A 25,085-nucleotide genomic window follows, 5' to 3' on the forward strand; every position below is an offset into this window, starting at 1 on the left:
CCACTGTAGATCACAGGAGAGGAAAAAGTCTTTAAAAATTGGTCATGAAACAATTGATCAAACAAGTGAAAAAAATAATAATCAAACTGGACCATATTTCTGACCCCACAAAGATCAATATCCCAGGTATATTGTGGATTCAAATGTGAAAGGAAAAAAATCATAAAAACTTCTGCAAGAAAATATATAATATTTTCACGATCTTTGTATTGAAAGTGTAAAAAGATGAATTTGAAACTTAAAACTGAAAATGGCACCAACAGGGGGAACTGTAAAATGAAGTTTTCTGAAAAAGCTGCATGTCTATTAAAATCTCCTGCAGACTACTTGACCCTGCCTAGGCAGAACGCTGTGGACATAGGTAATGTTGTAACTTGAGAGACTATTATCTCAGACCCTTTGATAGCCACTTACCTTCACTTCTGCATCAGATGTAACCTTCTGATGACTATTATGTAACTTCTCAGAATGTGTCACTAAGCGTAGCAGACCTCTAGCCTGCAGCAGGCCTAAAGCTAAGACGGTGTAACATCTGAAACCTACAGAAGAGAGATCCCCCCTTGCCATAAGCCCACCTACCTGATGTTCCCACACTTGATCACCAAATGCACTGATTTTTTACTTTGGTTCTGTGATTATCATAAATCACATAACCTCTTCCACAGTGGTACATGCCATTTGGGGTAACTTGAGTCCATGGTCACTCATATTTGGCTCAGAATAAACCATATTTCCAACACACATAACTGACAATGGAATAATACCAAGGCTACAAATAGAACTCCTATAAGTCAGTCTTTAAAAAGAAACTACCCATGAAAAAAACGTATAAGACTTGACTGACAAAGTTTTCCTTTTTCAGAAAGGAAACCTAAAATCAAAACAACACTTGAAATTATTTAAAAAATAAAAACTCATTACCTAATAAGTAACAAAGTCCTTGTAAGATATTTCACACTACCCAACAGGCAAAAAATTATAGTGTATATAGGTGAGGATGTGTTATAACCAAAAAATCTAAACATAGCTGGATAGAACATACATTGTTCATTATTTTGGAAAACAAATCTGTACCATCTGGGTAAAAGTGAATATAAGTATGTTCTATAATCTACTAGTAATTCTATCCCTAGATGTACAACCTAAGAAAAAACTCTCACAGCCACTATACATGTAGAATGTTCAGAGTAAACTATTTGCAGGAACAAAAAAAAATGTCCATCACAGAATAAATTATGAACTGTTAGTGTAACACAACTGCATACAACATAAATTAACCTCAGAAAAGTAGCAAGAAGTGAATAAGAGAGCCGCAGAAGAATATATACATACAGTATGAAGATAGCCACGTAATATACAGGTTGTGTAAATACAAGCCAGTGGCAAAATAACAGCAAAAAGCAGGGTCAGAAAAAACAGTTACCCTGAGGGATAAATCTCATTTAATCCCTGAGAAGGGAGGGATTGAGATTGGGAAGGGGCACAGACACTGGTTATGCTAGTAGTCCAACCTTACAGTATGTACACATGCACCTACACTAAACTTATTCCTGGTACTTTACATGTATTTTATAAAAAGACTTTATATACGTGAGTATTTTATTAAAATAATTTTTAAAAAACGACATCCTTGGCTGGCCATGGTGGCTCACGCCTGTAAACCCAGCAGCTTGGAAGGCAGAGGCAGGAGGATAGAGTTCAAAGCCAGCCACAGCAAAAGCGAGGTGCTAAGAAACTCAGTGAAACCCTGTCTCTAAATACAATACAAAATAGGGCTGGGTATATGGCTCAGTGGGTTGAGCGCCCTTGAGTTTAATCCCTGTTACCCCCCAACCCACTACCAAAAAAAAAAAAAAAAAAAACTACATCCTTCAGAGCTGGCAATAGGCACAAAGAAGTTTGAACAAAGATGTTCAAACACGGACCACCATAAACCATAATTCACCTACATCCACAGGAATATTGAGATCATCTAAATTCATAAGTTTTTTAAAAAGAAATAAATAAATGCCAGGCCACTAGAAAATAATGCTTAATTATATGTGATTTTTTATTTAAAATGACTTTCCAAGTCTTCCAATGATTCAACAGGCTTTGTTTCAATTTTATTATCTCAAACAGCTAGAAATCAATACGCTTTTTGTATTTTATTGTAATCACTATGTATGTTATTTTTTATTAATATCAGAACCACATGTATCAACCAGTAAGCAGTACAGATTTAAATTAGCTTCTCAGTAGTTATGGTATCATTGCCAGATTCTTGGGATTTCACTAATGCTGAATACTATTTCAAGCCCTTTCTCCAACTAGCTATATAACTAGCAAAACATGCCACCACTCTAGGCCTACTTTCTTATTTGCAAAATCAAATGCCTCAATTAGATGATATCTAATGTTTTATCTATCTATAAAATTCCATGATATTCCCCATCACATTCATTTACTTCTATTTCATCTTCATTTGCTACTTCTCTACTGATAAAAGCATAATTTTCTATAATCAAGTAAATATGAATTCATTAAAAACACAAACCCAAAATATTCTTATTCCAATATATTTGCATAACAGATAAGAAGGCTCTCACTTGAATTTTCATATTTTATTTCTACCTCTTTATTTAAAGTCAACGATAAAAGTCAAACCTGTAAAATAAATGCATTTAAGAACACACAAGATACAGTTCAATGACAAAAAAAATAAGCAGTGATCATGAAAACCTACTATATATTTTGCTAAGGTCAACAGAATGAAAGACAATATGAAAATGTCCATCTTCAAATATATCCTTAACAAAAATTTTACTAAATGGGTAAGAGCATCAACAAAAAAAAAAGTGTATTTTTACGTATCTGGCACCAGCTCAAATAACAACAATTTTTTAAAAAAATGGGAGTGGGGAATTAGATAAGATGAAAACTCTTCCTAGGTTTTCTAGATAAAAATATGTGGGTACCAGGAATTCATGATTAAACTTCTGAAACAACTCAAGAATTAAATGAATATTTGTAACAGATAACAAAAGCATAAAACTGATTTTTTTTCTTAGAAATGAGATGGGGGATTTCTTAATAAAAGTTTAATGATTATCTAAGAAAAAATTCAGAGTCCCCCATTCCATTTCCCAGCCATGAGTATAAAACAAATACCTTCCAAGAAATTTTCTTTCACATTACTAAAATGATTGGGGGCAATTTCGTGTCTAGATCATTTCAAACAATTTCTTGTTATTGTCTTTTTGGTTCTGAGCACAGAACCCAGGGCTTCACACATGCTAGTCAAGGGGTCCACCACTGAGTTAGGTACCCACCCCAAACAAGTGTTTTAGATATGTGGAATTACTAGAGCTGAGATTTTTGAAACAATATTTGAATCTTAGTAAAGAGATAACAGTCTTTCACTATACAATGATTTGAGTTTCCATAAGAAAATCTGAGCAACTGTTTTAATATGATGCTGGTGGTAATAAATGGTAATTTCAAATTTTTCCCTTTAAAAAATACATGATCCATGTTAACACTAAGTAGTAAATATATTACATTGTACATTTTAACAAGGAATGAGTGTTTCCAAGCCTTAAGAGGAAAAAAAAATCCTAATAACGGCATTACCTGTTTTGTCACTAATACACTATGTAGCTTAAGTATGCAACATTAAGCAAAAATGAATATATAATTTTACCAAAGAAACAGAAAAATATGGGAAGAAGTTGAATGCACATGGTGTAGGTCCCAAAGATTACACTATGATTCTGAACCAGATTTTTAATACAAATGTGTCTACATACAAGTTCTGTGAATATTTCTTACACTAGAAAGATCCAAAGCAAATGTAGGCAAGTTTATCCCTATCTTGTAAAGTTAAATATACAGATAGGCTAGAAGTCCCATTTGCTAAAGTGCATCAGCTGACCATATCTGCTCTGGCCCTGCTATTTGGAGCTGAGAAAGTGGTGATCACTCGTGCTTATTTATTCACTCTTTTCTCTATGCTATTATAGTCAGAGAGGATGATAGATTTTTTTTAAAAAACCAAATACTTTGTACAGTGAACTATAGAAAAACAATCCTAAATATACTACCTTTGAAAATTCTGAGTTAAGATAACCTCGTTATTTTTAAATACTGAAAATGTAAAGGGTCCATACAAATTGAGTTGTATTAAGTATATACTTTCTACTTTAATATTCACTTGCTGTGCTCTTAAAATCTCTATAAGAGAAGCAGGTATTTTCCCCATGTCTTTTGGCAATAAATTCAAAAGTAAAAGCTGCAGGGCTGTAAAATTTCATGAAATTTGTGGATTTTTTAAAGCTAAATTACTCAATATCTTGTATTATTATTGCACTCATATATTGCCCGGAACATATCTACAGCAACTCAGCAACAGTGATTGCAACAAAAGTAAGGTAAATAGGTCTACAAAGCATTTGATTTCCTTATTAGATAAGAAAGTTTTCATAGAGGAAATGCAAACAACTGCAATTCAAATCAGATTATATATGCTTAACAATTACTTATATAAAATTAAATCTAACCCTCACCTCTACAAATCTGTAGGGAATCAGAAAAGGACTTATATTACACAAAGTCTTGACTATTGCTGCATTCCTCTTTGAAATCACTGAGTTAAAACAGCATTTTCCCAAGATTTAAAGAAAAATAGATTTTATAAAAGAGTTTCTTTTTCATCACTGAATACATCATCTCTGTTACTAAGAGAAACAAGTTATATTTTTTTCCCACTATGATTCACTCTGATGAAACAAATAATTCTCTTTCTTTTAACTCCTAATAAACACTACATTTTCAAGACTAAAGGAATCATCAGTAGGCATTCTTTTTGATATAAGTTATTTGTCTCTAAAATATGTCAAGTAAGCTTTCAAAGACTCAGGGAGAGGCAGCTTCATGATTTTTTCCCTCAGTAAATTCTGTGGTGGCTCCTCTGGCTTCATGGCTTCATTATGATCTTTCTCATCCTCTTCTTTGTTATCTTCTTCCATTTTTTCATCCTCCTCACTGTCTAAAGGCTGAGGAATGAGCTGATTACCCACAAACACATAAGTGTTGATTCTCTGTTTAACTCGCTTTCTTTTCCTCTTAGGTGGAGCCCTTTGAGGAATCCCCTTGGCCTGCATCTCATCATTTATGAAATTTCTAAGTGTGCGCCGAATGTAAATACGAGCCAAGTCCTGTAGATTCCTGACAGCACAGGGAGCTAAAAACAAACAAAAAGCACAAAAAAGAAAACATTATACATTTGTTAATTTCTACATAGAACAGAACACATTTTTCTAGCAAATTTTAGAAAAAGCAAAACTATTAAAACTGAGTTTTGGGGTACTTATTACATTCTAGGTACAAGGAAAGTGGCAATGTAGAGAGGTCAAAAGCATGAGGGTGTGTGGTGTTGCCATGTGTATACATAAAGGTCCTCTGGAAGGATAAACAAAAGGTTAGAAACAGGGTAAGTGAGAACAAAGTGATAAAGTGACAAGAACAGGAAAGAGACTTTACCCTGCATATTCTTTCATATTATTTGACATTTGTATCACATGAAAAGGACCAGCTGGTCGCAAAACTCAAAAGCAGCATTTGAATAGTTGGCCTCTGTCTGTACTGTAAAGCTATCACACTCACATAAGCTTCTACCTTTCTTTCTGTGAATCACCAAGTAGACCTACTCCATGGCAAGGAGACGTTATGCTGTGAATAACATTAGCAGCTCAAACACCACAGTTTTATAAGTTACTGATTTTTACATGTATCCAATACGTCATATAATTGGTACAATCTCATGTCTGCTTCACTCCTATCTCCCTTAGTACACATACCCTTCTAGACAATGAATATTTTAGCCTGTTCCCAGTACTTTAGAGAAATAAATTTTCTATGCCCCACTTGAAACTGGTGTCTCCTACTTTCCAACCTTGTGGAAATAAAACTATTACCAAAGATCCTTCTCCAAAGTCTAAAAATAAATAAAACATAATCCCGGGGATGGGGTTGTAGCTCTAGAGCACTTGCCTCACATGTGTGAGGCACTGGGTTCAATCCTCAACACCACATAAGAATAAAGAAAGAAAATGGGTCCATCTACCAAAACTAGACGGTGACAGAAGCAGGATTTGAACTCGGATTTGTTTATGTTGTTTCAACCTCCATTCCATATAGTAGTGGGCAGGTCCAGACCAGTAGTGTAAAACAGTTTCTAGCTGAACATGCTCAATGTGATGCTTTGGAATTATTTGCATTTCAGGTTTCATAGAGAGTTGGAAAAAAAGCTAAAGAGAAGTTTATAATGGGCAGTAGGTATGTGTTACAAGATCTTTGAATTACCCTTTAAAGTCTCTTACCACAAAGTAGCTTTACACTTCTAACAGAATAAGTCTCCCTTTTAATAAGCTTTTTTAAAAATTATTCTTATTTTTAATCTTCCTATTTTATTTGAATTTTTTGTAGACTTTAATTCAGGATTTTCTATAAGTAGCCAAAATATATAATACCAATAAGCATATAATTCCATTATAATTATAACTTTGCATAATTATACATAATAGGATTACTACATATTTATATATGCACATGATATAACAATATACTGTGGTCAATATTATTTCCCAGTATTTCCCTTTCCCATCCTTCTTCCCTCCCCCTGATCCCTTTCCTCTGCTCCACTGATATCCCTTGGATTTTTAGGAGATCCCTCCACCAACTTTTCTTTATCCTTTCTAGCTTCCACTTATGACAGAAAACATACAACTCCTGACTTTCAGAGTTTGGCTGACTTCAACCAATAAGCATTTAAAAAAATAAATGGTTGAGAACATTTTCTAAATCATGACGATTTCAAAAATTTTTTTAGAACTGAGTGCTTATCTCATTCTAGATGAAATCAAAGTAACAGCACAGAGTCAGAATTTAGGAATCTTAACGAATCCTTAAGTGTAATGGCTCCCATTAGATAAGATAGCTCATGAAGCACTATCCAGGGTCAGGTGAACATACCTCCTCCAAGCAATTGACACTTCCTGAGACACCACATGGCCCCATGGGTTTCTCTGTATCTCACCCCACTCACTTCTTTCCAGGGCAATAGGGATGGCTTGTACAGTTACAGTAAGCAGCAGCTGACCACATGAGACTCTGGTGCTCCCCCAGGCTTCACACACTAATTGGTTTCTGCTCATGTATGTATTTAAAGTGTAGACTCTGATGGTAGGAGTATAGCCAATGCCAACTCTTAACTGGGTGGGTGAGCCTGTCTAACTTAAAGGTATAGACCTAGCTTTTTCCTTCCAGTAAGTTTTCTTGGTAACAAAGCTGACATCTCAATCCCTATCATTTCTCTATTGGTAAAAACTTTGGACAGGGAAAAACAGGTATAATTTACTGATCTTCTCAAAATCCCACATCACTTTTCATTAAGCAATTTTTACATACCAGGCTCTGAGACAAGCATTTTACTAATATTACCCCATATAATTTTTTAAGAGACCATCTTAAAAGGTCCCTAAGTCATACAGCTCAAAAGAAAGTAAAAACAAATATATTGAAAACAAAATATAAAGCCAGATTCCTATGAAATAAAAGCAAACTAAATCAATAAGTTCATTTTTGGTAAAGGATTTTACTTAGCTGTTAACAAAACCATGATATATGTCAAACTAATGCTACTCTCCTTTTTCAAGATGGTATTAGCTACAGAAAGGTGAGCATTCCCTCCATTTTTAAATTTTTCTTTCTTAATCTTTGACATCCTGTATAACCTAGTCCCCCTACCTCTCTGGTCTCTCCCCTTCACTAATTTGTCTTCCTGTTTTATCTCTAAATTTGTTGAATCATAGATCCAATTCTAACAGCTCTTCTGTAACTCTTTTCTCCCCTTATGAAGTCAACCATTCTCAACCATTTTCATTGAACTATAGCTTAAAATGCCATGTTTTTGTTGAAGATTTTCAATTCGTGCTTCTGTTGTACAGTAGGTTTGCACCCATGTGACTATCTGACACCCCAATTTTATGCTAACAGGCACCCCAACCTAATAGGTGGCCAAAAGAAAATGTCTTTTCCTTCTACATCTACTTTTAATTATGCCACTCCAGTCTTCCAAACAGTAATGGAATTACTCAGCTAACGGCAAGGGAAAACTGATTCCTTTTTCCCCCCACCCATACTTCCCACACAGTCTACTACTTTTCTGCCTTCAAAGAATAGCCACACCATATCCAGCTTTCTCCTTAGATATGAGAAAAGACTCGAAACTGGCCTGTTTCCCCTATTTCCCAATGATAATCCATCCTCCACAGCCCAACCAATGAATTTCCATTACCCTGGAATTTATTCCTAGAATGGGAACCTTCAAGCTTTTTTTTTTCCTAAAGTCTTTTGTCTTTCTGTATAGAAAATGCTGCCACTAAGTCTTGACATGGCAATCTCTTTTCCAGTTATAATCAGATGTTGCCTCAGCAGAAAGGCTTTCCTTACCACCACACCTAAAGTGGATACTCTTCCTCACAACCAGTTGCTTTCTAGCACAAGCTATAATTAATAAGTTCACTTTCGGTTTGACCTGCCCCCTTTCCATGTTCCTGTGAAGGCAATTCATAATGTCCTGCACAAGGTAGGGGCTTTATTTTTTTTTAAATGTTAAGTAAGTCCACTGAACACATTATAGCACATTTAACTCATTCTTTATAATTATATAGTCTATTAAATCCCAAGTGTATGAGTTAACACTATTAAGTGACAATTCAGTGAGAAAGTTCAAAGACCTACTTACGGAGTCCCACAGAGTCTGGTTTGCCATTATCATTCTTACTCGGTTGTACAAGTGGAGCAAATGAAACAGCAAGAATATTTTTACTTTCCCAAGTATTTTGTCCAGTTCGCATAATCTGTGTTAACTATTTAAAGGAATAATAAAAAGATAATTGCTTAATTCTGATAATGTGATCACTTTATAGTCAAATTTTTGTTTTAAAGGAATAATTGCCAGTGAGAACTATACTTATAGTTAAATGCAACTACATTACTTCCATTTAGGAATCATAAATTAATATAAAAGGAATTAAAAACATTTGCTGTTTGAGATGAATAGTTCAATCCAAATGAAATATCCAAACATGGCCAGGTGAGTCTGCATGTTATATTTAAGGTCTGATATCTTCTAGTGGTACCATAATCTATACATGCTATTACCTCCCAAAATATATGTCTCATAGATTCAGTCATTTGGCTAAAGCATTTTAATAAAACTATATTTTGTAACTGTACCAACAAGTTGACTTCAGGCTCTTCCATGATGCTATTGAATTAGAATCTAATTCTAACCCTGGCTTGATATTTCACAAGTAAACACAATCACAAAATGACTAGGAGTTTTACCAACTCAGCAAATAACCATCAACAGTCCTAGGAGAAAAAAAATAGTTCAGTATGTAATTTGTTCAAGTTAAACTAGTATCTTCAATTCATTATAAAAAAGAGCCCATTACTGTATTTGGTATTTGTAAAATTTTATAGCACTAATGTTTAATAAAATATTGATAAGAAAATGGGGGGGGGGGGGGGGCAGGGTACCAGGGATTGAACTCAGGGGCACTTGGCCACTGAGTCAAATCTCCAAACTCATTTTGTATTTTATTTAAGATAGGATCTCACTGAGTTGCCTAGCGCCTCACTTTTGCTGAGGCTGGCTTTGAACTCGTGATCCTCCTAAGCCGCTGGAATTACAGGTATGCGTGGGCCACCACACCAAGCAGGAAATATTTTAAATGTTGGAAGACATTAAAGAAAAATGGGGAGAAAAGATTATTTAACTGAAAGTCTAAACCTTGTAAGTATTCAAGTAGTATTTTTCCAGCAGTGTTTTTACTAATACTTTTAATACTCTGCCTTTACAATCACTAACAATATGCTCCAGAGCACAGTGCATGGTAATGGTGTAAATGACATATTGTGATGTCAAGGGATTCCTATGATATATAAACTCTGTCATGCTAGGTCTCTACTATAGAAACTGCAAAGTGTTTTAAGCAGCTCAGATTTAGGTTACTATGAATATAAAAGATCATATTTCTTTGAAATGAATTTTTATAAAACATTAAAGGTAATGTGATTTTCAAGGGTCCTCTTTGTCAGGCATGGTAACACATGTTTGTAATCCCAGACTCAGGAGGCTGAGGCAAGGAGGATCATGAATTCAAGCCTAGCCTCAGCAACACTGTCTCAAAAAAAAAAAAAAAAAAAAAAGGACTGGGGATGTGACTCAGTGGTTATGTATCCCTGGGTTCAACCCAGTACAAAAATTAAAAAAAAAAAGGTCCTTCTTTCTGAATAAATTTGTACTTCATATATTTATTGTACTTCATAATTCCAAAGACAAGAAAAGATAAATTCAATAATGTTCATATAAATAGCTAAAGAATATTTTCAAATGAGTCTAGATAGTACTAAATGAAGATTTTAACTCACTATTAAAGATGTTAGATAGCTCAAAACAAGCATAAACAGGACTTCATTTCAATATGTTCAAAGAACTTATGAAGGATGGATGCTGGACAGCTTGTCCAGGTCGTTACACTCAACTCAACACTTTCGGGGATAGGAAAGGTAGCAGAATACAACAATTACTAATAGGGCATTATGTAAAATTGTGGATGTGTAACCGACGTGATTCTGCAATCTGCATTTGGGGTAAAATTGGGGGTTCATAACCCACTTCAATCTAATGTATTAAATATGATATGTCAAGAGCTTTGTAATGTTGTGAACAACCAATAAAAAAAATAAAATAAAATAAAAAAACAAAAACAAACAACAACAAAAAAAAAAAACTCAACACTTTCCAGGTGGGGAACCAAAGAAGGAAGCAGCTTGCTGAATGCCACACAAGAGTGGAGGAGCACGAGCACCACTGTCTCCTCTAACAACAATCAGGACTTTTTTCTACATCTGCTCTGCCTAAATAATTCAGAGTCCGTTTCAAGTTTTTTCTATACACATAGACCTGTGAAGAGTACTTTTTTAAAAAGTAAAATGTATTTTTCACTTTCACCAAGGAACACCTCCTCATCTTCAACTAACTTGTTTGCTGTGACACTAAGCAAAAGGACAGTAGAAGTTACCTGATCCTCTATAGGCATAACTAGTATGCCTCCAACTTTTAGTAATATTTTCATGTAATTTTCATGGTCTTTCTGAACTCCAGCTCCACAATAAATTCGATCATACTGATGACTGTCAGATGCTATCTGGAGGCAATTACCAACCACAAATGCAGGTTCACAGAACTCAAATCTGCATGGGAAAACAAATATATTTTAATTCAGTTAAACAAAACATTAATTTAAAAATTACCATAATTTAGTCCTTTGAAGTAGTGAAGTTACCAAAATTAACTATATATTTATATAAAATGGTTGATTATAAAATTTGATTTAAGTAGATTTATGAAGCTAACATTGGTTAAGTATGTTGTTTTCTCATCAGTTATTCATGGTACAGGTTTTCAAAACATTAGCCTATTTTTTTTAGCCATACTGAAACCCCAGTTAAAGCTTAAACAATGAATATAATGCAAAGCCCATCACAACACCAATTTTGTGATACCCCCAAAATGATGGATCATAAGAATCATAAGAATCAACAGATGAGAAAAGGCTCTCAACTTTAGACCATGTTTTCCAAAAATCTTCAGGGGCCGATGGAAATGAAAAGGGCTTATATAAGTATTCATCTTTCTTTGACATTTTTGCTGGAGGTGACAGTGACAGAACTTTGTCAAGAAAAGATATCAAGGGCTGGGGATGTAGCCTGGGTTTGATCGCCAGAACCACAAAAAAAGAGTGCGAGAGAGATCTGGAGACAGACAGACACAGACAGACCAATGTCCTGATCATAATCCCTTGGAACCACTAGGATTAAGGAGGTTTTCTAATAAAAATTGGCTGAGCAACATTACAAAACTGGATTAAGAGTGAAATGAACACTGTTTTCCTTCTGCTGCTTTGGCCCCTAGAATCTCCCTAAGCAACAAAGAAGTTCCTACAGGCCACTTGTTCCTGGTTACAGTGCTGGTTCATGGTACACAGACTTAGGCTTTTACAAACTATTCTAACTAGACTTCTACTTTATCTCTTAAATTCTGATAAAAACTGAAAAGACTAACATACGACATAAATTAAAACCCCAATAAGCCAATAAGGTATGTAATCTTTTTAAACTAATTCTTATTCTTCTTAGTTGATTATAGTCAATATGACCATACAGCAAAATCAACCTATTATTTGAAAATGAAATAATTTACATTAAAATCTTTGGCATGCAGTAAAAAATGACACTAGCTTAAATCACAGTGACTTTTACTTTGTAATATGTATCATGTCTGTTGATAATTACAATAAGTTTCCTTAAAAATTCACTAAAATACACATTATAAACACATATTTAAAGAAAAGTTTACCAGAATTATGTGCTGTCCTTAATACCCTTTATACCTGGTAGACAGGGTAAGGGGAAGTAGGAAGAGTTTAAGTTGGAAGGTTGGGGTAATCAGTGTATATCTACTCTCTCATCTCCACATCCTCACACTAAGCTAGTCCATGTTCCATTATTTCTTTTACTATAACCACCACCTCACTGCTCAATTTTGCAGGTCTGTTTTCTATCATTTTGCTTCTTCCTACACAGAATAAGTTCAACCCTTCAGGCATAGCATGTGACATCTTGATGATTGCTATGGTTTGGATATGGTGAGAATGTGTCCCCCAAAAGTTCATGAGCTAGAAACTTGATCATCAGTTTGACAATGCTGGGAGGTAGAACTCTTTAAGAGGTAGGATCTAAGAGGAGATAATCAGCAAACACCCTCAGAAAGGAAAACTGCCCATCTCATTGGGGTAAGTTAGCTGTCAAAGTACTAAATAAGTTGTTAGAAAGTGGAGTCACCTCACTGTTTGGCCTCTTCCAGATATACTGCTCACCTCTCTCAAATAAGATCCCACCAGCTGCCATGTTATACTGCATCATGAGGCCCCCACCAAATGTTGCTGCATGTGCTTAGACTTTCAGCCTCCAAAACCATGATCCAAAATAACCCTCTTTCTTTATTAAGTAATCAGACTCAGGTATTCTGATACAGCAACAAAAAAAGAGATTAATACCATGATTCTACAACAAATTGCCCCTTTGGACTCATTCCCTAGCTCTCTCCAACCTGTACATAATATTCTGCAGCCAGATTGAATTATTTGCTTTTAATTTTTTATGAGAAACATTACATGAAGTGTTTTGAAACCGTGTATCTGTACATGTACTGTTCCTTTAACTTAAAAGCCCATCCCTGTCCTTCTTTCTTTAATAAATGCTTACTATTCTTTGAAGATACAGGCCAAATATCAGTTTTACAATGAAATCTTATTTAATTCTTTAAAAATATAAACTTATCTAGATTGGGGATCACATTTAATTTCTCTCTTATATGAGACTATATATAGCAATCTCTTAACTGTTTTTTAAAATATGGCCAAAATATAATTTTTTGCTTTTAAGTAATTAGACACTATGAACCAGAGTTTTATTTTTTTATCAAATGTGTAGCAAGCATTCTTTTCTTTAAAAAGTTATTTAATAAGTTCTATCTAAAAATTTTCATACTCATAAAATTCATTTTAAATGCTTTAAATTTTTAATATTTTACATCAAATAATTTTCAGGATAAAGGTGAGCAGGGAATTTAAACAATCAAAAAATTTTAAGTTATTAATCTCATCATATTTGTTAAATCAAGTCAAAAATATAATTATAGGAGCTGGGGAGGTAGCTCAGTGGAAGAGCACTTGCCTAGCATGTGTGAGACCCTGAGTTCAATCCCCAGCACTACATAAAACTAAATAAACAAGATAAAGGTATTCTGTCCATCTATAACTAAAAATATTAAAATAATATTTATAGTTTTAAAAAGTCCCTTCTAGTTAAAATACAAGGTAGTTACAGAACTGTTATTACCAAGGAAAACACCATTACAGGTAAACAAATTACAAGTAAAATCACTTCTCCCTTAGTGATATCTTACATAGTCTCATCACAGAAAAACGTTTTAAAAAGAATTTAGTGCCTGATTTTAAAATCAAACATGACTGGTCAAGTTACCTAACAGTAGTAATTGCATAGTTCCTTCAGCCAAATACTGTTTACTGAGAATCAGTTGTGGGTGGTGATTGGGAATACAATGGGAAATATACTCAAGCCCACATCCAATGGGAAAAACAAGTATCAAAGAATCCAAATTCATAAAAGTATAAATTACAACTGTGATAAATGCTTTAAAGGAAAGGAAAAAGATTCCTTAAAACTGAAGATGAAAGGAAACTGACAGATCTGGGATGTAATAATGGTTCCCTGAGAAATTATTATAAGCCACGAAAGATGTTCAGAAAGAATAATCTAGAGCCACATTATCAAAGAGGGTAGTTACTACCCACATGAAAACACAGAAGCTCTTAAAATAGGGCTAGTCCAAAGTGAAGTAAGTATAAAATTCAGATGAGTTTAAAAAAAAAAAAAAACTCATCTCAATAGTTACTTTGTATTTTTATGTTTTATATTTAGTGTGCATTTGTTTTGTTAGTCAAATTAAAAAAAAAAAAACTAAAAAACTACCCTTCTACTTATTACAGGTAAACAAGTGCCTCAAATACTTTATCCAATTAATGTACTCTTCCTTTTGAAACATTTTCCGTATTTTCCTGCTACTTCTTTGAATATTTCTTCTGAATGTGCTTTTATCTCTATCTCCTATTAAGGTTCTCAAAACACATTTACTAAATAAGTAAACCATAGAATAAACATGAATGCTCTTTAACTTTTTAACTTACCAACTTTGAATATGAACCCAATTTGTTAAGTTAAATATGACAATCACGAGAATCTCAAGGCTAGAAGGGGAATTTGCTTAGAAAATAAAGTTACAGGAAAAGTATATGCCCATCACACTCTACAGTCATAGAATGGCTCATGTTTTACTAAATTTCTTACTATAATAACTGTAATTTCATGTTATAGAATACATGATTTTTTTCCTAACATGCCAAAAACACAAAATTTAAATAGTAAAGAACAATATAAACCTTTGCCTTTAATAAATATCATATAGCTGAAAGGCATGGGGCAGGGGAGCTTTCTAAAGATCTTGAATAAGCCACCCTTACTATTCTTATAAACAAATGTTTTCCCTTCTGATGGAGATCAGAAAAAGTATATCTACTTCAATCAAAGGGTCACTGCAGAGGACAAACAAATCTATAGTAAATTTCTACTAATACTAATGATATACTTGTATACTAATAATTGCATGCAGTCTTTACACTTCTACTTAGCATATTTTCTTTACCAGAACACTCAATCTTTAAAACTTGAACTTAAGACAGTATTCCCCAAAAAATTGACTATTTCTAGATGCAAAAATCATAAAAATTGAAAAACACATATAAAATTGGAAGAAAATGTTGGCACCAAAAACATGTAGAACGTAAGAGAACCCATATGCCAAACCCACAAGAAAACTGTACCACTATCAACTTAGTACTATAAGAAAAATGTCTACGAGATAAAGTGTTTTATCGGGGATTATTTATTAGACTTCTAACTATGGCTTTTTACCCATCATATATGACTGTTTCACAATTAATTTTAAGAACAAAAGTTTTCAAATTTCATTGTTATATTTTTCTGAAAACCTGCCCATGGTTTATGGATTAACTTTTCTAATAATTTATAGAGATGTTTTAGTATTTCTGACTAGGTAAAGAATCTTAAATAGTTGAAAAACTTAAATGTTGAGAATCTTAAATTCTGATACTAATATTATGGGTTATTATTATAAACAGCATTTCATTAAATAGACTCATACCAATCTGATTATAGAATGAACAAAATTATATTGCTGATTTTTTTCAAAAGTCTATAATTAAAATAGTTCAGATAAACCTGTATAGATCATTTATATTTATGATGAACAACTACTTGATTCAAGATATAGATGTTATCTCTAACAGAGTAAATTATAACTCCTAGAGAGTCTTCCAAGGAGAGAAGGAAAACAAGAACATTTGTCTTCCTTAGGTTTTGACTATCTTCCAAAAGCTACATCTTACCTAAATTCCTACAGACTTATAAAGGCAAAGGACATATTTTAAACAACAAATACAATTTCTATAAACTCTAGAAGATTATAGCAAAAAGTTCTCAGAAGTTCTCAGTTCATTACCAAATGGTACTATTGCGTTTATAAATTTACATATGTAAATCAAATTTTAAAATAAAATCCAAATTCCACCTGTTTACATCAATCACATCTAAAATGAAATCTGAGAAGGAAATAAAAAAGGAATCTACGAAAATGTTAACTCATGTGTGGTTATAACTACTTTGTAATTAAAGAATGATTCATGAATTCTTTTTCTAATTTTTACTTGAATTAAAAGTATATAATAAGGGGCTAGGGATGTAGCTCAGCAGTAGAGCACTTGCACAAGGCCCTGGGTTTGATCCCTACTATCACACACACAAAAAAGTACATTGTAATTTTATGTTAATAAGTAAAATGAAAATTGGCAGTCATTTTATTATTTTTAGAAAATTTTCAAAGCAAAACTTCACACTCCTAAATTACACTACCAAAAATGTATCTGTATACAGAAAAAAAAAGGAAAAAAGAATTCAACTGTCCTGAAATGTGTGTAATAGCCACAAGTTCATTTGCTCTAGGCTTTATAATCATCTATTGATTTAAACCTGAAAAATCAATAGATTGTTTTTCAGAGACTCATTTTTGGTACCGGGAATTTGGACCACTGAGGCACATCCCCAGCCCTATTTTTGTATTTTTATTTAAAAACAGGGTATCACTGAGTTGCTTGGCACCTCACCATTGCTAAGGCTGGCTTTGAACTTGCAATCCTCCTTGCCTTCATCTCCCAAGCCGCAGGGATCACAGAAGTCACTGGGATTATAGGTGTGCGCCAAGGCACCCGATGTTTTAGACTCTCTTATGCAGAAGGAAATATATTTGCTATACTCTTATTAAGATGTACACTAAAAACCATTTATGGGAAAATATAGAACACACATAATATCTTGGTTTAGAACATGAACAGTTGCCCAAAATAAGACCAGGATTCTAAACACTTACCTTAGCAGTGGTTTTCTTTACAGGTGCATGTTGAAATATCTTCATCTTGAGATGAACAGATGATTTCGTTCACAGCAGGGACCTTGCCAACTTGCCCATATAATTCTTTTGATAAGCTGCTAGGAGATCAGGGTGACCTAGCCTTGCCCTGTAGCTTCCCTCTTAGACGGATAGTCTAGGTCTAGGAGCTGACTGAGAGTAGAAAAAACAACATTCCCCTTCAATACACTGTGAAGTGGGGGCTGACAATTTGCACACCTGGTTTATCAGGTGCCACAGGATACTGTCATTGAAATTTTAGACAATTATTCCAATGGAATAAAGAAATTTCAAGGACACGGGAAAAGAATCCTACCTTGTTCTCATACCTCATCCAAAACAACTTGCTAAATGAATTACAAAATCTTTTACTTAAAACATTTGTTAAAATACACATTTTGAGTTTTCAGATCTATGCCTACTTTGTTAAAACAATACAAAACTTCAGACCTTTCTATCAGGGGGCAAAAACAACAAGGGGAACTGTCAAAAGTCTGGATCTCCAAATACTTATACCATTTAAATACTCTTAAAATCAATAATTAAGCTATTAAAATAAAGCAAAATAAAGACTTTACCTTTTCAAGTGTTTTCCCTTCCACCTTCATCAAACTCATTTCAGAATAACTCAAACATTTCACAAAGCAAAGTGTTGACAGTGAACACAGTGATTTTTCATTGAATAAAGCACTAGAGAAATCTGTAGGATCAAAGCCAATCTCTAAGTATTTTCTAGGAAATGCAACAGGTAAGAGTAATATACAGGTGAGACTTCACATATTTTAATAATTCCTCTCCTTAAAAATGTTTAGCCAGTATAGTGGTACACTCCTGTAATCCCAGCAGCTTGAGAAACTGAGGCAGGAGGATCACGAGTTTGAAGACAGCCTCAATAATTTACTGAAGCCCTAAGCAATTCAGTTAGACCCTGTCTCTAATTTTTAAAAAAATTTTTAAAAAAGCAGCTGGGGATATGGCTCAGTGGTGAAGCACCTCTGGGTTCAATTCCCGGTATGGCAGGGCAGGAGGGGGTGGGGAGATACGACTTATTTTAAGTCATAAAACTTTTCCCAAGCCATTTCTAGTGGAGGTTAATATATGTAACTGATAGCCCTGACAATTATTTTCAAGGATTCTATCCAACATCTGAATGTTTGTCATGATTTTTAAAATGTGTTAAAATTTATAACTATTTTCATTAGACTAATTCTGAATATCATAATATCAAAATGGACAAACATCTCAGTAATGTTGTGAAATAAAACTGAATGTATAATGAATCATATCTAGCAAAAAGGTTTGCCATAATTCTCTTAAAGATATAGTAGTGGACCACTCTAGTGATAGAAGTTCACAATATAAAAATATTTAATTTTCAAATGCAAATCACATGGAAAATGAACCTATAACTTGAAATTAGGATATAAGATATTACTACACTTCAATTAAATCTTTCAAAAAGTATAAAAGATGAGGAGTGCATTGCCTTTTCCACTTCTGCTCACCAATAAAATCATGCCAAAATATCATTAATGAGCAAGGTGTGCATTTAACCACTTCAAGAACATTCCTTAATTCTAATCTGAAGGAAATAATAGTATAAAAAGTAAAAATTCTCCTTCAAATGCCATAATGGGCTAAGTTGTTAGACTGTAATTCATTGATAGCAACTAACTTCTAGGAAGAAAGATTAGAATAAACAGATGTTTACATGATCAGAGCCAAACCAGAACTAAGTTTAAAGACTTGCTGACTCAGGTTACAGGCTCTCTAGCTAATCCTCAGTTTTTTCATCTGAGAAATGTGGATACTCACACTGTCTCCAAGCTTGTAGGGAAAGCACGTAGAATGGTTAATGGCATTTTAGTGAGTAGACAATGAATATTAGGTACTATTTCTTTATCACCTCATTACTATTTCTATTACTCATGACTCATTTTTCTGGACAATATAGAAACAATGGTCCTCGATTCATGTGGAATGAAAAACCTCAATAATTCAAATCATATTGCATTCATTTGGCTACTGTTACTACAGTATTTCAAAAATCATAATTACAACCACCTTGGAGAGAAGGGGATAACAAGATCTACTGACCAACTGCCTTTTAAGGACATGGCACTCTCTGAACTGAGTTCTAGGGAACCCAATCAACTACATAGATGCATACATATTAAATATACATGTGCAGCTATAAATAAAAGTTTTACTAATCACCAAACTATTTATAAAATATTTGCATAGTGAATGTTTACAATTTAGGATCCTTTAACTAAAATATTATCCTAAGTAACAATAGTTGGGGCGATCGCTTACTGCACATGCACAAATACTGAGTCATATAAATTTATTTTCTCCAGTGGCCACCTTCCCTCAGAAAAGCCAGAGACTTCAAGGCTTCTAAATCCTAGGCAAGTTAGAAACAAAGACTTGCTTAGATCAGGGTGAGTTTTTTAAGAATGTCAAAACCATTACAGAGGTCAGAACTGTGGACAGCAGGCCAACTCCCATCTACAGCTTGTTTTTATAGTTACTAGAACATCTCCAATTCCATTCATTTTCTTGGTGACTATGACTGCTTCTTCCCCACAAAATCTCCACAAAATTAGTGGTTGCAACAAAAACCTTTTCACCCAGGAAGCCGATTTAATATCTGGACATTTGCAGAAAAAGTTTGCAAATGTTTTAGAAGACCCCTGAAATCAGAGTTTTAAAAGGGAATTTCAGTTAGTTTGGGAATACTATAGGTATCAAAGGATAAAAGATCCCCATTCTTCCATCTTTACGTACAGTAAATTCAGAGTATCCACCCCATTAATTTGCTGATGACATAAGACATAGGAAGTTTAAAAGACAGGTACTATAATAAATATTCTTGTATCTAAAGAAGAAATACCATTTTTACAACATAGGATCCAAGCTTTATTACACACAAAAAAGTATTTGCAGGCATGGTGATGCATGTCTATAAATCTCAGCAACTGGGAAGGCTAAGACAGGAATATCCAAAGTTCAAGACCAGCTTGGGCAATTTAGTGAGATGCTGTTGCAAAGTAAAAAATAAGAAAAGGGCTAGGGATGTAGCTCAGTGGTAGCATGCCCCTGGGTTCCATCCACAGTACCAAAAACTGAACAAAAAGACAAATCCCTAGTATCAAAACAAACAAAAGGGCTGGGGAGGTGGCTCAAGTGGTAGCACGCTCGCCTGGCATGCGTGCGGCCCGGGTTCGATCCTCAGCACCACATACAAAGATGTTGTGTCCGCCGAAAACTAAACAATAAATATTAAAATTCTAAAAAAAATAAAAATAAATAATAAAGATGTAGCTCCATTGTCTTAAAAGAAAAACAAACAAAAGCCACATATTTATATTCCTTACAAGGTCAACTACCATCATATATTCTAAAGCTAATTTACTTATAGATTTCCTCCAGCCCTCCATTATATTATGGAGTTCACTCTGAATAAATTTGTTTAAGAAATCTTTAAGTGATGGATATCATTATCCATAGTACATGTATGAAGACACGTATTGGTGTGAACACAATTTATATATAACCGGAGGTATGAAAGATTGTGTTCTATGTGTAATAAGAATTGTAATGCATTCCACTGTAATTTATTTTTAAAAAAATAAATTAAAAATTAAGAAAAAGAAAAAGAAACCATTAATAGTGAATAGTAGTTTAAATCTTAAGTAACATGACAATACTTTTGAAAAAGGGACTGATTTAAACAACAAAAAATAAATAAATAAAACCAACAGATAAATATAGAAGAGTACTAGGTTTTAGCTATTCATTTTCTCCATGTGAAACATAATCAAGGATAATCCGATACTAAGGGATACAAATTAGTAATTAATTTTCCTCACTTCATATTTTATTAATTAAAATGTGTATTCTTATGACTCATAAACAATTAAAATACAATGACATTGCTTGGAAAGGGGATTTTTAATACTACTTTACACAAACTTTTTTTTTATAGTATTTATTTTTTAGTTGTAGTTGGACACAATACCTTTATTTCATTCATTCGTTTCTACGTGTTGCTTAGGATCAAACCCAGGACCTTGCACATGCTAAGTGAGGACTCTACGACTGAGCCACAGACACAGCCCTACATATATTTTTAAAACTGAAAATAAGTAGAAAATTTACTGAAAATAAACACTATCCTCAATCATAAAAAATTTTAAAGGAATCATTAAAACAAAAAGCTGATCCATGACAGGGAGTGGGGAGGCATAGTAGAAATAGAGGAACTTTGGGCAAAGGAGAGGTAGGGTAGGCAGGGGGTATGGGGTCAGGAAAGATGGAGGAATGAGACAGACATCATTACCAAGGTACATGTGTGACTGCACATATGGTGTGACACTACATCATATACAACCATGGAAATATAAAATTGTGCTGCAATTGTGTACAATCAATCAAAATGCATTCTGCTATCATATATACCTAATTTAAAAAATAATTAATTAAAAAACAAACAGAAAGAAAACAATATCCCTCTTTTGCCAACTAAAAATAAAGTGAAAAGCACACTTTTATAATTTGTTACCAAAACAAAATTATATAAAAGAAACCCACTGAACAACCTATGAACTTTGATTAACTTCCAACTACTCACTACTTTACATAAAATGAAACATTTTCATATGTATGACACTTTATGTATATGACACTTATAATCTGAAATATGTAACAGTAATATTACAGAACACTGCTTGAAACTTAGGATAATAACTGCTAGGGATGTGGCTCAGTGGCAGAGTGCTTGTCTAGAAAACACAAGGCCCCAAGTTCGGTCCCCATCACCAAAAAAAAAAAAAAAAAAAAAAAAAGTCAGGATAATAAAATTTCCTGAACTGTCTTCTTCTAACTAGCTTATTAATATAAGAATTTGTTTCGAAAATAAGTTGTAACACTTCAAATACAAGTGTATCATAAGGGTTAGTTATTTAAAAACAGTAAGATAAAAGGATAGAGAAACATTTAGACCAGTCATATCACTGCATTTTATGAATTACCATTTTATGAATAACAGACCTGTGTAACCTAGTAGCAACAAAATGAAATTCAAGAAAGACAAGTCACTGAAATTTGATGATTTTACAACTGTATAAAAACAACTTTTTAAAGTTTTTTAATTGAGACAAATATACAGAGTTTTCAAATTTAAGTGTTACGGATTAATATTTAAATTACATCAAGATAGAAAAACTTTAGGGCTGGGGATGTGGCTCAAGCGGTAGCGCGCTCGCCTGGCATGCGTGCGGCCCAGGTTCGATCCTCAGCACCACATACAAACAAAGATGTTGTGTCTGCCAAGAATTAAAAACTATTGAAAAAACTTCTCTCTCTCTCTCTCTCTCTCTCTAAAAAGAATACATTTAAAAAAAAAAGATAGAAAAACTTTAAAATCATGTTTTACTGTTTCCCAGAATAATACCCACTTATCAGCAATAAACTTGAGTTGCTTCAGTAATTTAAGATACTTATTTAAGTCTGTTCTGCCTAATTAATGATCCAAAATTGAATTGTCTTTATTAATAGAAGAAATTTATTAATAACTAACAGACCCTACAAGAAATCTTAAATGTTTTTACAACCATTACTTTTATACATTCTAAATTCAAATGTCTTCAGAAAGCCATACATTTATATTAATATCAAAACAAATGAGGAATTAAATAAATTCAAAAAATTCTATAGTTCTAAAAACTATATAAAAAATAATCAGTGTCCACATCTTACGCACTTACCACTGCTAGAAATCATAAGACAGAAATGATAAAAACACAAAAGATACTAAAGTTGAATCCTAATTTCTAATCAAATAACTTGGATTAAAATCTTTTATCTCTTTTATCTCTGTTTTTCTTGGAAATAAAATATGAACCAACACAGTAAGCAATTGCAAATCACTGAAAATGCAAATTAAATGTTAATTATTTATAAATAATTATAAATAAGAGAAGGTATCTTCTTTGGCAAATTGATACAGAAAATTCCAGTGGCTTAATCTATTGAATTAATTATATTAAAAAAAAAACCTGAGCACTCCCCAACTCCCCCAGGCATTCAGAACTGAGATCTTTAATAACCAACCCAGTTATAATCATATCTAGGTAGGCCTTAGACCTTACCCTCCCTCGAAGCACTGAGGATTTCACTGCAGGACATTAGCAATGAGTTCAAGTGTCATTTGCGAGAAAAGGACAAACCAGCAATGGCAAGGGGGAATAAAAGCACCAGGGGAAGAAGGGCAAAGAAAGAAAGGAAAAGGAAAAGACACGCCCCTGAAGATATTCACAGGGTCTTCTTGGCTGGTCTCTTAGCACTATCTTCCAAGCCAATTCTCTCTAGAGAAAAGCCCCCAGTTATGATCCAGATTCCCCTAAGTTTCTCACATTGTCACCACCAAGGGCTGAAGATGAGGGTCCACTCCCAACAAGCACAGCTGGAACTCTGAATGTTACATAAACTTCGTTACGTAAAGTGACTATATTCTAAGCTTACGTTTTCTATCCTTTTAAGGCTTTCTTTCTGAAAATACGACAAGTTATAAAGAAAAATGAGAGATGTGAAAGTCCTCCAAATTTACATAATTTCACAGCTCACAGATTTCAGCTAAGAGCCCCTGGTCCATAATATTGTCAAGGCAGATTTCTAGTAAGATTATACACCAGCTCAACTTTCCCTGCCAGCTCAAGGACCAAATTCCGTGCAATATGTCTTTAAAACAATGTTTCCATAAAAAACTTTCAGCCAGGAACAATGGCACACACCTGTAATCCCAGGGATTTAGGAGGCTAAAGCTGAAGAATTACATATTCAAGGCCAGCCTTCGCAATTTAGCAAGGCCTTGTCTCAAAAACACTTTTTAAAAAAGTATTGGGAAAGTAGATCAGTAGTAAAGCTCCTCTGGGTTCAATCTCCAGTACCAAAAACAAAAATATTTTTTTTTCTTACCTACAATCCTACCATAAGATATTTATCAATGTATTTCAGTGACAATTTTTTCTGGATATATCATAAAATAACTAAATATTTAAAACAAAGTCCCTTTGTATGCTGATAGATATCAACTTTATGTTACAAATCAAATTAGATAGAACCATTAAATTACTACCAAAATTTTCAAAACCAGTTCAATAAGAGTACTATAAACACAAACATCTTTATTTTTAATTTCCAAAAGATACTTGTATGATGTTTAATCAATGGAATATTACTAACAAAATGAGAGGAACACAAAATTACTAAATAAATGCTATTCATATATAATTTACTGTATAATTACATGGAACAATGATAGCATAAAGTAACTTTCCTAATTTTTTCCTCATTTATAACTGATTTTGCTTCATTCAACTGAGAAAGTCAGGATCAGTAGTAAGCTATAGTGTTCTAGACAGATTATACATATCTATTTATTCAAGTGCTTTCAAACCAAAACTACAGATATGAATACTTACTTATCAAAGCTATCACTATTTTTGATGAAGCTCTCCAGTTTTTCCTTGGCATATTCCACCACATCTGAATGAAGCTCAATCCCATGATTTATTCCAAAAGGACCTGCAATCGTAGCAGCATTTTTATAAAAAATATTAATAATATGCCCTTACAGAGCTCTTTTAATTTATGCTCATTTATTTAGCACAGGAGCGTTTAAAGAGGGCTAGAATATGCAAATACTTGCTAGCTATAGATATGAAAGTTGAATGGAAATCTAATTATTACTTTAATATAAAAAAGGAAAAAACAGTTCACCTGAGTTTTCTGCAAAAAAATACTATGGTGCATAAAGTTGAAACCTACAAGTCTCCAAAGAGGT

General features: G+C 33.5%; 1 protein-coding gene across 8 annotated transcripts in view; it reads right to left on the reverse strand.

Moving 5' to 3' along the window:
• Positions 1–2,026: 2,026 nt before the first annotated feature.
• Positions 2,027–25,085, reverse strand: part of PCMTD1 (protein-L-isoaspartate (D-aspartate) O-methyltransferase domain containing 1) — an 82,897-nt gene continuing 59,838 nt past the window's right edge. For 3 of the 8 annotated variants that reach the window (XM_081266235.1, XM_081266232.1, XM_081266231.1), the window contains 4 exons: positions 24,724–24,826; positions 11,133–11,304; positions 8,786–8,909; positions 2,027–5,221 (listed from right to left, as the gene is read on the reverse strand). In XM_081266235.1, coding sequence (XP_081122361.1) covers positions 4,854–5,221; positions 8,786–8,909; positions 11,133–11,186 — 546 coding nt within the window. In that variant the 5' untranslated portion in view covers positions 11,187–11,304; positions 24,724–24,826 and the 3' untranslated portion in view covers positions 2,027–4,853. Of the gene's footprint in view, positions 5,222–8,781; positions 8,910–11,132; positions 11,305–15,024; positions 17,054–17,197; positions 17,390–24,723; positions 24,827–25,085 lie in introns of those variants that run through there. The other 5 variants (XR_014018779.1, XR_014018780.1, XM_081266234.1 and 2 more) reach the window with 4 other exon arrangements.

This window comes from Spermophilus citellus (assembly GCF_964194105.1).
Source record: "Spermophilus citellus genome assembly, chromosome: 14".
Classification (NCBI taxonomy): domain Eukaryota; kingdom Metazoa; phylum Chordata; class Mammalia; order Rodentia; family Sciuridae; genus Spermophilus; species Spermophilus citellus.